Source organism: Balaenoptera musculus, chromosome 3 (genome assembly GCF_009873245.2).
Source record: "Balaenoptera musculus isolate JJ_BM4_2016_0621 chromosome 3, mBalMus1.pri.v3, whole genome shotgun sequence".
In the NCBI taxonomy this organism is placed as follows: domain Eukaryota; kingdom Metazoa; phylum Chordata; class Mammalia; order Artiodactyla; family Balaenopteridae; genus Balaenoptera; species Balaenoptera musculus.
The window spans coordinates 134165676-134178730 of record NC_045787.1 but is presented as its reverse complement, the minus strand read 5'-3'; the positions used below and the strand labels follow the sequence as shown (position 1 = coordinate 134178730).

Below are 13055 nucleotides of genomic sequence, written 5' to 3'. Positions count from 1 at the left end.
TAGAAACTTGCAGTGAGTGGAGGTCTCCAGCGGGTCTTATGGGTGAGCTCTTCTGCCTCCTGGGGGTGCTTGGTGGTAGCGCCTGCTTGAACCCACCTGCTATCCCTCCACTCAGGTGTGTCAGGGCTGTGTGAAGGTGAGGACTGTGGACAGGCCCCCTGAGGCCAGTGCTGGCTGTGACAACAGACTTGGCAAACTTCCTGTCCCCTTTGGAAAAGAAAACCACAGGCCTGCCATTTCTCTGTGAGGCCCCCTGGACCAAATGGAAGTTTAATACGCCTGTCGAGGTGATAACACCCTTTGAGTCTCAGCATGACAACCCCTCAGTTTGTTTTACTTTATTGCCAGCCCAGGGCTGGCAGGCTGGGAAGATTGGCTCCTTCTGAAGCAGCCCTTGTCCCAGCTTTGCCCAGGTCCTCCTTACTAATAGCTGGAGCATCTAAGTGTGAGTGTCCATGTAGACACCTGGTGATTAGTGCTCTACAGCATCGCTCTGAAGCCCTGGAATGACATGCAGCCCTTGAAAGCCAGCAACTTGCTGCAGACACTGGAGTCCCGGCTTTCCCCAGCTCGCCGAGGATTTCATTTCTGTTTTTGTTCCCTCACTTTGGTCTTAATTATGATGAGTCCATGTTACACTTTGTCCAGGTGCTGGGTAATGAGGGCTGGTGTCAGAGAGATGAGATAAGGAGAGATCCAGCACACGCACTTTTGGGGGCCTGCTGCATGCCGGGCATTACAATAGCTGCAAGATATACCTTACTTTGCATCATTCCTCTCTGCCCCACATGAAGATGCTGAGGCTCAGGGGGTGAAGAAATGGGCCTCGGAGCATGCAGGTGCTGGGTGGAGCGCTGGGATTCCCCCCACACCCCCGCCCCAGGTCCCCGTGGGCCCAGAGCTCTATGTTTCTCAGCCTAAGAGTGAAGGAAGGAGCAGTTTGCTAGAATGCTTAGATGGGCTTTTATCAGGGCATGTGCCTCAGCATATGATGTCTCTTTAGAATGTAGGGGTTATAAGCTGGCAGCCCACGGGAGAAGTGCAGCCTGCAGGTGTGTTTGATTTGGCTAGCACACTGTTAAAACAAGTGAACAAGAATGACTCATTCTTTAGACAGAGTGTGGGTTCCACATACCTCCTCACTTCCCACTGGCCTGTGCTCTTCTCATTTCACTCTTTCTGCTGCTTGCCCAGCCCTGCAAGCATCTGCTTTTGCCATATCTTGATGTTTCCTGATACAGATGGCCTGACCAACTAGGCTGGAATGTACTGTATACTATATTTGCCTGGAAGAATGTCATAATGCATCTTAGCATATTAAAATTCTGAAAAGTTCTGCCAAAAAACCCCCTCCAAAAACACCTTACTGGTTTATCTTTGCTTAAATCAAACTTTCCCCTAATTGTTTGATTGCAAATCCTTACCCCCCCTTCCCGCCACAGAATACCTAACATCATCCTATGGGAAGAGGGTGTCCCAATAGACCCTAGTTTTAGAAACATTCACTTTGGAATCTTGTTATCTCTTGCCATCTTGATTTGAAAAAATAAAGAATAAATCTCTGGACACAAAATCCAATAATGTAAAGAAAAGGTCTGACACATCTGACAACATACAAATTAAAATCCTACTGTGCAATGAAAGATATGATAAACGAAGCTAAAAGACAAGCAACAGTCAAACTACAGGACAAGCAAGAGAAAATTCTTGCAAAATGTGTTACTGCAAAGGGGTTAATTTATTTTTTTAACATCTTTATTGGAGTATAATTGCTTTACAGTGGTGTGTTAGTTTCTGTTTATAACAAGGTAAATCAGCTATACATATACATATATCCATATACATATATACATATCTCCTCCCTCTTGCGTCTCCCTCCCACCCCCCCATCCCACCCCTTGATGTGGTCACAGAGCACCTAGCTGATCTCCCTGTGCTATGCGGCTGCTTCCCACTAGCTATCTGTTTTACATTTGGTAGTGTATATATGTCCATGCCACTCTCTCACTTCCTCCCAGCTTACCCTTCCCCCTCCCCATGTCCTCAAGCCCATTCTCTATGTCTGCATCTTTATTCCTGTCCTGCCCCTAGGTTCTTCAGAACTATTTTTTTTTCTTTTTTTTAGATTCCATATGTATGTGTTAGCATACGATATTTGTTTTTCTCTTTCTGACTTACTTCACTCTGTATGACAGACTCTAGGTCCATCTACCTCACTACAAATAACTCAATTTCATTTCTTTTTATGGCTGAGTAATATTCCATTGTATATATGTGCCACATCTTCTTTATCCATTCATCTGTCGATGGACACTTAGGTTGCTTCCATGTCCTGGCTACTGTAAATAGTGCTGCAATGAACATTGTGGTACATGAATCTTTTTGAATTATGGTTTTCTCAGGGTATATTCCCAGTAGTGGGATTGCTGGATCATATGGTAGTTCTATTTTTAGTTTTTTAAGGAACCTCCATACTTTTCTCCCATAGTGGCTGTATCAATTTACATTCCCACCAACAGTGCAAGAGGGTTCCCTTTTCCCCATACCCTCTCCAGCATTTATTGTTTGTAGATTAAAAAAAATTTTTTTAACATCTTTTTTGGAGTATAATTGCTTTACAATGGTATGTTAGTTTCTGCTGTATAACAAAGTGAATCAGCTACACATATCCATATATCCCCATATCTCCTCCCTCTTGCGTCTCCCTCCCACCCTCCCTATCCCACCCTCTAGGTGGTCACAAAGCACAGAGCTGATCTCCCTATGCTATGCGGCTGTTTCCAACTAGCTATCTATTTTACATTTGGTAGTATATATATGTCCATGCCGCTCTCTCACTTCGTCCCAGCTTACCCTTCCCCCTCCCTGTGTTCTCAAGTCCATTCTCTACGTCTGCATCTTTATTCCTGTCCTGCCCCTAGGTTCTTCAGAACCATTTTTTTTTTTTTTTGGTAGATTTTTTGATGGTGGCCATTCTGACTGGTGTGAGGTGATACCTCATTGTAGTTTTGATTTACATTTCTCTAATGATTAGTGATGTTGAGCATCCTTTCATGTGTTTGTTGGCAATCTGTATATCTTCTATGGAGAAATGTCTATTTAGGTCTTCTGCCCATTTTTGGATTGGGTCGTTTGTTTTTTTGATATTGAGCTGCATGAGCTGCTTGTAAATTTTGGAGATTAATCCTTTGTCAGTTTCTTCATTTGCAAATATTTTCTCCCATTCTGAGTGTTGTCTTTTCCTCTAGTTTGTGTTTTCCTTTGCTGTGCAAAAGCTTTTAAGTTTCATTAGGTCCCCTTTGTTTATTTTTGTTTTTATTTCCATTTCTCTAGGAGGTGGGTCAAAAAGGATCTTGCTGTGATTTATGTCATAGAGTGTTCTGCCTATGTTTTCCTCTAAGAGGTTTACAGTGTCTGGTCTTACATTTAGGTCTTTAATCCATTTTGAGTTTATTTTTGGGTATGGTGTTAGGGAGTGTTCTAATTTCGTTCTTTTACGTGTAGCTGTGCAAAGGGCTTAATATTAATGATATATTAAGAATTCCACACCAATAAGAAAAGAAATCACCCAAAAGAAAAATGGGGAAAGAATATAAACAAGCTATATATAGTAAATACAGTTGTTCAATAAATATAGAAAAGGTGCCGACCTGTACTAGATCCAAAAATTCGCAGATTACAGTTGCAAATTATGTGTCAGATTGACAAAATGAGACAGATTTGTATACTAGTGTTAGCAAGGTTATAGGGAAAGGAGTAGAAGGAAATTGATTACTGCTTCTTTCTAAGTTAATATGACATTATCTCCTAAAATGTATATGTGTGTACATTTGTATGTATATTTGCATATGTGTACATACATTTTACACACTAATTTCTCTTCAAGCAGCCCATCCATCACACAGGGGTTCTCACAGATACACAGATGTGTATTTTAATATTTTCTTATCACTTATTTTATAATAAAGAAAAACTAAAGATAGCATGGAGTCCGTCAGTAAGGAGGACTTGGTGTACCCATGTGAGCCTTGTTGTGCAGTGATTAGAAATGAAGAGTGCACTCTATGAAGTGATGTGCAAAAATACTGGTGATAACATGGTTGACTGCAAAAACGAGTTATAGAACTGTATAATTACACACATACATGTGCACCTACACATGCATGCACACACACACAAACACATACTTGTTCATGCACAGGAAACAGTTGGGACTCACCACAATATTGACAGTGATCCCTTCTGAGGAGTAGGGATTGGGGCTGAGATGGAGATGTGGGACTTAAGGGACAATTTTCACCCTAATACTTGTGTGAATTTTTTTATATCAAACATATAATACTGACTTGTAAAAATCATAACTAACAAGAAAAAAAAGCATGGGTGCATGGAGAAAAACAGTGCTATTTGAGGGTTACAAGGAGTGGCTCTGTAAGTAGCCTGCCTGATTTTGAATCCTGGCTCTACCACGTGCTAACTTTGTGACCTAGTTAGTTATTGAATCTTGATGCCCTAGTGGTTCCTGATCTATGAAAATAGTGTATCCCTTGTAGGCTGAAATAAGGTTTAACAAAATAATCTAACAGCATGGTGTCTGCTCCTCTGAACATTCTCAGAGGATAGTCATGATTGTTATTCATGTTAACTAAGAAGTGCAACTGTATATGGCTAGGATAAGATTTTCTTTAAAAAAAGAATTTTCTCTATTTTAATTTTGGTCTGTTTGTAAAAGGATGATACTTGTTGACTATAGAACACTTAGAATATACAGAAAAATAAAAAGAAAATATAAAATGGATACATCTACCAGATTTTTAAACATTATTTTCCAACTATGTGACTTACAACTCCTCCTGTGGAAATTACAGTCTACTCTGCTGTTTAGCAAATGGTGCTGTTTTGCAAGGGCCTGGGTCTTTTTCCCACCTCTGGATGTATCAGTTATCTTGCACAGAGGACAGAAACAATCCACCACACTGCCCAGTTTTCCTAACCCAGCTAGTGGACCAAAACATGCTGACAGTTGTTCACACATTGGCCAGGGAGAGAAAATAGAAATAACTCAGTCCATGTCATCCTTGCCACCAACAAAACAATTCAAGCATACCATCTTCCAATAAAGGTAGAAGTTACCCTTTATTGAGCACGCAAATATGTCTGGCTCTCTGCTGGATGCCACATTTATATTATTTTGAATCTCTGCAATCCTGCAAAATAGACATGATTTCCTCTATCTTATAGATAAGGAAATTGAGACATCAGAGAGGTTAAGTGTTTTGTCCAAAGTCACCTGGCCACTAAGGAGTAGACCCAGGATTTGACTGTAAGTGTGTATAACCTCAAAGTTTTTGATTTCTCTACTCTACATTTCTGCTCCTTTGAAGACAGAAGAAACTTTTGAAAGAAGTACACCTGGTGTTTCAATCTACATGCAGAGTCTGAATCACTGTAGCAATGCCCAGGATTCAAGATCATTTTCCCTTGATCTGTGTTATGTTGCAAAGTATTCTCACCACCAGACAGAGTTGTTGGCCGTGGGCACTGCTCATGTTTATTTCACTTTCTACCTAGGTGGCAGCTTTGAAATACATCCCATCTGTCCTCTATGATGTGGAAACCGTCTTTGATGCAAAGTTACTCAGGTGAGCTTATGGTGTGTACTTTCCTGGGCTCTGTTGTCAAGCCAGGGATTCAGAGGGAGAGGAGAGCTCTTGTGGGCTATTCCAGACGGGCACTCAGCGCGGGGACAGGGAGGACACATGGTCAGAGCTTCCTGCAGGGATATTGGTGTGGGATTTTTACAGTTCATTGGGTTGTGTCAGATTTGGTGAAAACCAACTATAAAGTAAACATCCGACAAAATCAGTGATGCAGAATACGAACATGTAGGTTAAAAAACTGATGTTTGGTCTAAATGTCTCCATTTCATCTGGGCTTGCGGGTTATTTTGGGGTTCTAGTCTTTGCCCTGTAAGCCCTGTAGTTAAAAATGGAGAACAACCTATGGACACTTAATGGGATAATGAGATGGGCTCCCCTTCACTCTCTCCTTCTTCACCCCATTCCTCTCATGGGAGGAACACATTATCTTACTGTGCGTATGCTCTTAGAATAGGGGCATCTGAGCCAGATACGCCCTTTTCCTCTTTTTCCTAAATTCACTTAAGTTCCAAGATAACCTATAGAAGATTTTAAAAACTTTTTATATTGCAATACTTTTAGATTTGGAAAAGCGCTGCAGAGATAGTATATAGAGAGTCCCTGCATACTTTTCCCTCAGCTCCCCTTAATGTTCACATTTTAGATAACTACAGCATAGCTATCAAAACTAAGAAATAAACATGGGCACAATTCTATTCAGTGCATTCCAAACTTTATTCAGGTCTCATCAGTTTATCCACTGTTCATATGAAGATTTCTTCGGCTTCTTCTCATTCTGCTGGTCTCAAGCTAAATGTTATCTTCTTGGAGAAGCTACCTCTGAACATTGTGAATAAATTATATTCCTCCCTCAACCCCTGCACCATTACTCTCTGACACAACTCCCTATTCATTTCCTTCATTGCATCTATGGCCTTGTATTGATTTGCTTGCTTTTGTGTTGTATGCTGACCTCCATTAGAATGTAAGTTCCATGCCAATTGGGACCAAGTGTGTTCCTATTGTATCCCACTGCCCTGCACATTGCCTGTCACATATTAAGTAGATGCTTAATAAGGATTTGAAAGAATGAATAAACACAATGAGCTTATTTTGGAAAGCTGACAGGAGCTCTAATTTTGTTTCAGTGGTATTTTTATTTTCACTCTATTTGGAAAGAGCTATCTCCTTTTTCATATCCCAGACTGGTTCTAACCCACAACTTTTCAGAGTTTTTTAAAAAATTAAGGACCTTTTTTGATCTTAAGATTTATCATAAAACATTACTAAGCATAAAACATTAGTGAATAAAACGGCATGGCAATGAAATTAGAATCTGGTTTTGAACCCTTGTTTCTTTGACCCTCCCTAGCTGTGTAACTTTGGGAAAGTTAGTTAACCTTTTTAAACCTTACATTTCGCACTTGTAAAATTGAGATAAGCATTGGATCTACGTCATAGAATTGTGAGGCTTAAATGGCACGGTGGATGTCAAGTGCAAAACATGTGCCTGATACACACAGTAAGTGGTTGGGTTTCTTGATATTATTTTCAGATTTCCACATCTCTTTGAACGCTGTCAGTATTCAATACTAAGACCAACTATGCATACTTACTGAAGGCTTATCATGCACGGAGGTGGGGGGCGAAGGGAGCAAGAGGTACATTGTTTCTGCCCCCGCAGAGCTGGCAGGCTGGGGATGGACAGACTGTAAGTGCCAGGAGGTGGCAGACATTGGTTTAACGAGCTCTGCGTGCTCTGGTTTTTCCTGCCCTTAGCCAACTCCTCTATGAGTTCTATACCTGCATCCCTCCCGAGAAACTCCAGAAGCAGAAAGTCCAGTCCATGAATGAGATAGTCCAGAGCAACCTCTTTAAAAAGCAAGGTGAGTGCAAAGCATCCTGGCCGGTTGGGGGTGCCAGAAAGCCCACTGCTCATCACATGCTGCGCAGTTAGGAAATGTTTCTTCTCTAACAGCTCCCTTGGTCTGAATGAAGGGGAAAAGCAGAAAGTAGCTGACGACTTAGATATCAGAATCTAAACTAATTTAAGGAAAACATAGGCTGAACTGTTTGTTTTTCCTGAGAAAGTTTACTGAGAGGCTAAATTTAGAGTCATTTTGCTGTGAGGTTTTTACTCTACATGAGGAGTAGGTAAAGTTCTGATCCCTTCACAGAGGTACCAGTGGCTTCAGTCTCCTGTTGTGTTTGCTTCCAGGGGCACTCACTATATAAGCAAGCAAACACACATTTACTATATATTCTCCCCTGGTCTTTTATTACTACTCTCATAGTAGCATGTTATACAACTGCTCTGGACGTTGCCTTTCTTCACGTAACGGTGTTTCCTGGAGAGCAGGAAATGACAGTGGACTTGGGCAGTGGTTGTGGTCAGAGCTTCTGCTCACCCAAACTGATCTCTGGTAACCACCAGTCCCCAGCCAGCATCCCACAGTCAAGAGCCTTGGGGTTCCCTGTTTTTGAGATCGGTGGGCTGGATGGCCACACGTCCTCCAACTATCAGCATGCAGGACTTAGATGTCAATATTCACCATTTCCTACATTACTCCTCTCTGTGAGAAGCAAACTGTGCAAGAAATAAGAAGTCTTAGAAAGCAGAGGATCAGTCATCACCCACCCTGGATTTATTCAGAGTGAAGCCTGAATATTTATGTATTAAAGATTCAGGAACCACTTCACTGTAAAGATTTTCCCCCTTATGTCTGGTTAACATGGTGCATCCAAAATTGGTGTCTGAATCCCATCCCGTGGAATTAAAGTTAGGAGAAGGGCACAGGAAGAAAAGTGTTCTTGTGATTTTATATTCATGCCTGGAGTTTCCTGACCATGTAGACAGATGTGTGACAGCAGATTAATGCAGTACATACATGGTTTGTTTGTGCAAGGTGGTTTGTGTAAGGTGATTGGAAACTAACCCTGGTAAGTCTTGCTGTACGCCTTGTGTTACTGGGATTTTTTAAGTGAGCCTTCCTCGGTTTTCACCTTCTGATTTCCATGTCGGAATAAATTACCTTCACTCTGAAAGCTTTGAAATATGCCTGCCCCTTCCTGCCCTGGCAGTCCCTTCCTGGATTTCAGGTGGTGTCACTGTCCAAGTGAAGTGAGTCCCATCCTAGGGGCGTGGCAAGGACGACTCTTGCTGCATGTGGTGCTGCACAGGCAGCGGAGAGCAAGGGCTGCTTGGCTCCTTTTACTGTTCAGAGCGGCCACCATTGTCAGGGGCCCGGCTCAGCATCGAGGCCAGCTGGAGTGTTAGCGCGGTCCTGGATTGGGCATGCGGTGTCAGCTCCAGCCTGGTAGAAGTAGGAGTGATTCCTTTGCTGGAGTCACATCTCCTGGGCTGACGGTGGCCCCTGAGGGTTAGCATAATCACAGGGCAGGCTGGACAGCTGCTGCTCACCAGTCCTGCTGCGTCTTTGAGTTTCAGATTCAGTAAAAACCCTCTGATTATTAATTGACAGAAGGCCAGCCCCAGTGTTGTACACAGTTACAAAAAAAAAATGCAAAATTCTTACCTTTACATACATACAGAGACTAGAAGTAGGTGAACAGAGAGCCCTTTGGGGACCCATTTTAAAGAGGCTGCAATGTATAATTAGTCTATCCGTCCTTGGTTCACGTGTGAAAGCAGTATGCTCTTATGCACAGCTTAAAGGTAACTCTTCTCCCACTATTTATTTGCTAAGTGAACCCTCTTACAAAAGTAACCCAAAAGAGGAAAAGAATCTGAAAAATAATATATATATATATATACACACACATATATATATATATCTGTATATATATGTATGTATGTATATATATATATAAAAAACGGAATCACTTTGCTGTACACCTGAAACTAATACAACATTGTAAATCAACTATACTTCAATTAAAAAAACAAATTAAAAAAAAACCCCAAGGGAAACTTCAGCTCAGCCTTCTCCTTAAATCCTCAAGTTCCAAGTGAATACAATCTGAATTCATACGCACAAACTTACTGGGTGTCTGGGGCTCTTGGGTGAGTGTCTCCTTTATACCCTGAAGTAAGGTGAGTTTGATTCCTTGGCCAAGTCTGAGTTATAATGAAATCCCTTCTGTTGTTCTCCCTGTGAAGTGTCCTGTGCCTCAGGGATGCAGTTTGCTTTAATCCTGTACTTATCTAACTGCCAGATGTGCAAATTGCCTGGAGTATTGTCGGTGACATTAGCTTGTACTCACAGCCTTGAACACTTGTATTGACATCAAGCAGAGGAACCAGAAGGCTTTTAAGCACTTTCCTAAATGTTGGCAGAGTATCCTATTGGCCTCTCTTCAGGAGGGTCCTATGCCGAAGGGGGAGAAAGTTTACTGGTTAAGGGCAGTGGTTCTTGGGTTGGATTCCTAGTGTAGACCCTTTTCAGCTGTGTGACCATGGGCGATTTACTTAACCTCTCTGATCCTCAGTAAGCTCATCTGTAAAATGGGAAAAATGATAGCAATGTCTGTCTTAGAAGGTTGTTGTGTGGGCTGATGAGACCAGCAGTGCATTTAAAGTGCTTATCAAAGCAATATAATATCCCATACTAAGTGATCACTGTTATTACTGGTGTGGTTATTATTTCTGCTGCTCCTTTCATTTTCCCAACGTCTATCCTAACCTTCAGGTTCTTTGCAATAAGGGCATCCCTTCATAGTTGATAGTTGCACATAACCCTAAGCTAAGTTTCCTTGTTTCCCTGAAAGCTGTGTGTTTTTCTCCAGGGTCTGAGAAACACAGGACTTAAGGAACAAAAGGCCTTGGTCTGTATCCATGTCCCATTCCTGCTTTGAATGGTTTTTCCAATTTTTATTTCATTTCCCTAGAGTGTTTTTGCATAGGGCCTGTGCGATCTGAGCCCAGAGGAATAGGTCAGGGTGAGATGTTTGTGTTTTCTCACCTCATTGTTTACCTTGCTGCAGGCCTCAATATAGTTACATAGTTTGGGACACTTGACAGACATCCTCTAGGATGGTTTGCTCCTTGGGGCTCTTTTAAAACATACACACACACACACTTTTTAATTCTTTCTTCTTTCATGGAGGCAATTAGCCTCCATTCGCCTCAACTTTTACTTGACCTATGATCCTGAGTAAAGTACTTAATCCTTATAAGTCTCAATTTCCTCGGCTGTGAAGTGGGAATAACCACAGAACGAGTCTCATTGGGTTTTTGTGCAGACTCAGTGGCATAATGTGACTTGTTAGCCTGGGGTATGAGGGAGTCAGGGGTCACCAGCAGCCGAGGTCCTGCAGGGAGTGGCTTGCCCTGTGTGAATGACTTCAGGGTTCAGCGGGAGGAGAACTGGGGAATCTATAGAGACGAATTTCCTGTTTTCTCCAGCCCAAGCGCAGACTTGCCTGGTGTTGATGATGGGAGAAAGGATGAATAGGTATGCCCTGAGAAAGCTCTTGAGGGGAGTCTGCGAGAAAACCAAACCTTCTGTTCCTTTGGAACAGATTTGTCCCTACTTAGAACCTAATCTCTAAGTAATGTGTCTTTTTCGTCTGATGCTAATCAGATGTGCCATCTGGTTCAGTGTAAACTGCTTTAGGATCCACACTGCTCACTTTTCTCAACTTCCAAAACAAACGGGGTGGGGGGAAGACAGAGAGAGACAGAGAGAAACAGAGAGAGACACAGAGAGAGAGGGACCAACGGGAAGACAGAGAAAGAGAGAGAGACAAAGACAGACAGAGATCTGACAGAGATATAGAAACTCTTTCAATGTTTGTTTTCAGCTAGTGGGATTTTCTTTGGAAACTTTGGTGAGAAGCCGTTCTCTGAACACAAAGCATCCAGTTTTCCTTTTATCAAGATGTAGTTTCCTTCTTTCCCCCTCTTCTTATCTGTTGCCCACAGTATCTGGAGCTGCTAGGACCTCAGTTCACAATGGGCTAGGCCTCTGTGGTGGGAGGGGGCACAGGCATCACTGTCCAGTGCCCTAAGGGGGGTTATCTTTTCTAACATCACATCATTGCAACACTGGTCTGGAATAGAGAAAAGTCCTCTCATTCTAACAGTTATTACTTTGCTTGGTGAACTTATGTAACATCTCTGAGCCTCCGGGGTTCCACATCTGAAAAATGTGAGTAGCAATGTTGCCATTAGAGTATGGACTTTTGGTTTAGGAAATCCCTGTTTCTGATCCTGACTTGATCACTTACTAGCTCTGTGTTCCTTTAAACAAGTAACCTCTTTGAGGCTTGGTTTCTTTAGCTACAAAAATGAGATCATGCATGTAAAACAACTAGTAGAGTGCCTGACACAGTTGCTGCTTATTTGAAGACATTTATTGTATCCACTGTATAACAGTAATAACCACAGGAATAATAATGACATCAACTGCATCTTAAAGGAAGAGACATTTATTAAATGCCAGCTATATATTATTTGCTATATAGGACATAAACATATAGTAAATTCTTACAACCCAATTACATAGGTATAATTATTCTCATCTTATAGGTGGGAAAACCAAGGCCTAGAGAGTCAAGTAACTTTCATCCCAATGAGACCAAGGGTTATATTACAATGTATTAGCGCATTAGTGTATTTGGCTGTGTGATTCTGGGGTAACAAATCGATCTCCAAATATCAGTGGTTTAACAATGTAAAGGTTTATTTCTCTCTTGTGCAAAGTCTGATAAAGGTCAGGAAGGTCAGATGCCTTTTGTCCCTTGTGAAGCTACGCCCGCTTGTACCCATGGCCTCTTTGCAGCAGGGAAGAGAGCGAGGAAGGAAGTACAACCACTTTCAACTACATCAGCCTGAAAGTGACACCCAGAGATTCCACCCGCAGTCCACTGGCCAGACCCCATCACATGTTCCCAACCTAGTTGCAAGGGAATCTGGGAAGTGAAGGGAAATGCATAGAATATTTGATGACCGTCTCTGCTACCCATAGGTAGCAGTGGTGGAGCTGGATTTGGAACACAAGTCCTTTGAATAACAAAACTCCTCTTCTTTCCACTACACCAGGCTTTGTTCCTATAATGAATAAAAAGGAGAAGATATGTTTATTTTCTTGTTGAAAATGCTTCCTTCTCCATGTTAGAAAAAAGTGCCACATTGTTCCTCCTGAGAGATTTTTTTCTTCCTTCCTCACTCTCTGCCCCTGTTGCAAATACTGGGCAACTCTCTGACAGCTGTGTACGGGGACCTTTGCTTGGGCAGGAGATGGGACTCTAGATGCCAGGGGTTGCTATGTCACTGCAGGTTTTTAAAGCCCAGCCTTCCTGCAGGGAGAAGTGGTGTAAGCAGGCTGCCTGGGACTTGGGATGTCCACATCAGGCTGGGTACTGAGACTGCTGTGAAAGACAAGGCAGTAAAGGAACAAGTCCTCTTCCTCCGAGGACATGCTCTAGGCTCCTGGCTGGCTCCTCGTCTCTCCT

The 13055-nt window shown here is 42.2% G+C and overlaps 1 protein-coding gene across 1 annotated transcript in view; it reads left to right on the top strand.

The window, feature by feature from the left end:
• The window catches only part of DOCK2 (dedicator of cytokinesis 2), a 418212-nt gene that overhangs the window by 109457 nt on the left and 295700 nt on the right, over positions 1 to 13055 (top strand). The window contains exons 24-25 of the mRNA XM_036849002.1: positions 5572 to 5642; positions 7419 to 7525. Coding sequence (XP_036704897.1) covers positions 5572 to 5642; positions 7419 to 7525 — 178 coding nt within the window. The remainder of the gene's footprint in view (positions 1 to 5571; positions 5643 to 7418; positions 7526 to 13055) is intronic.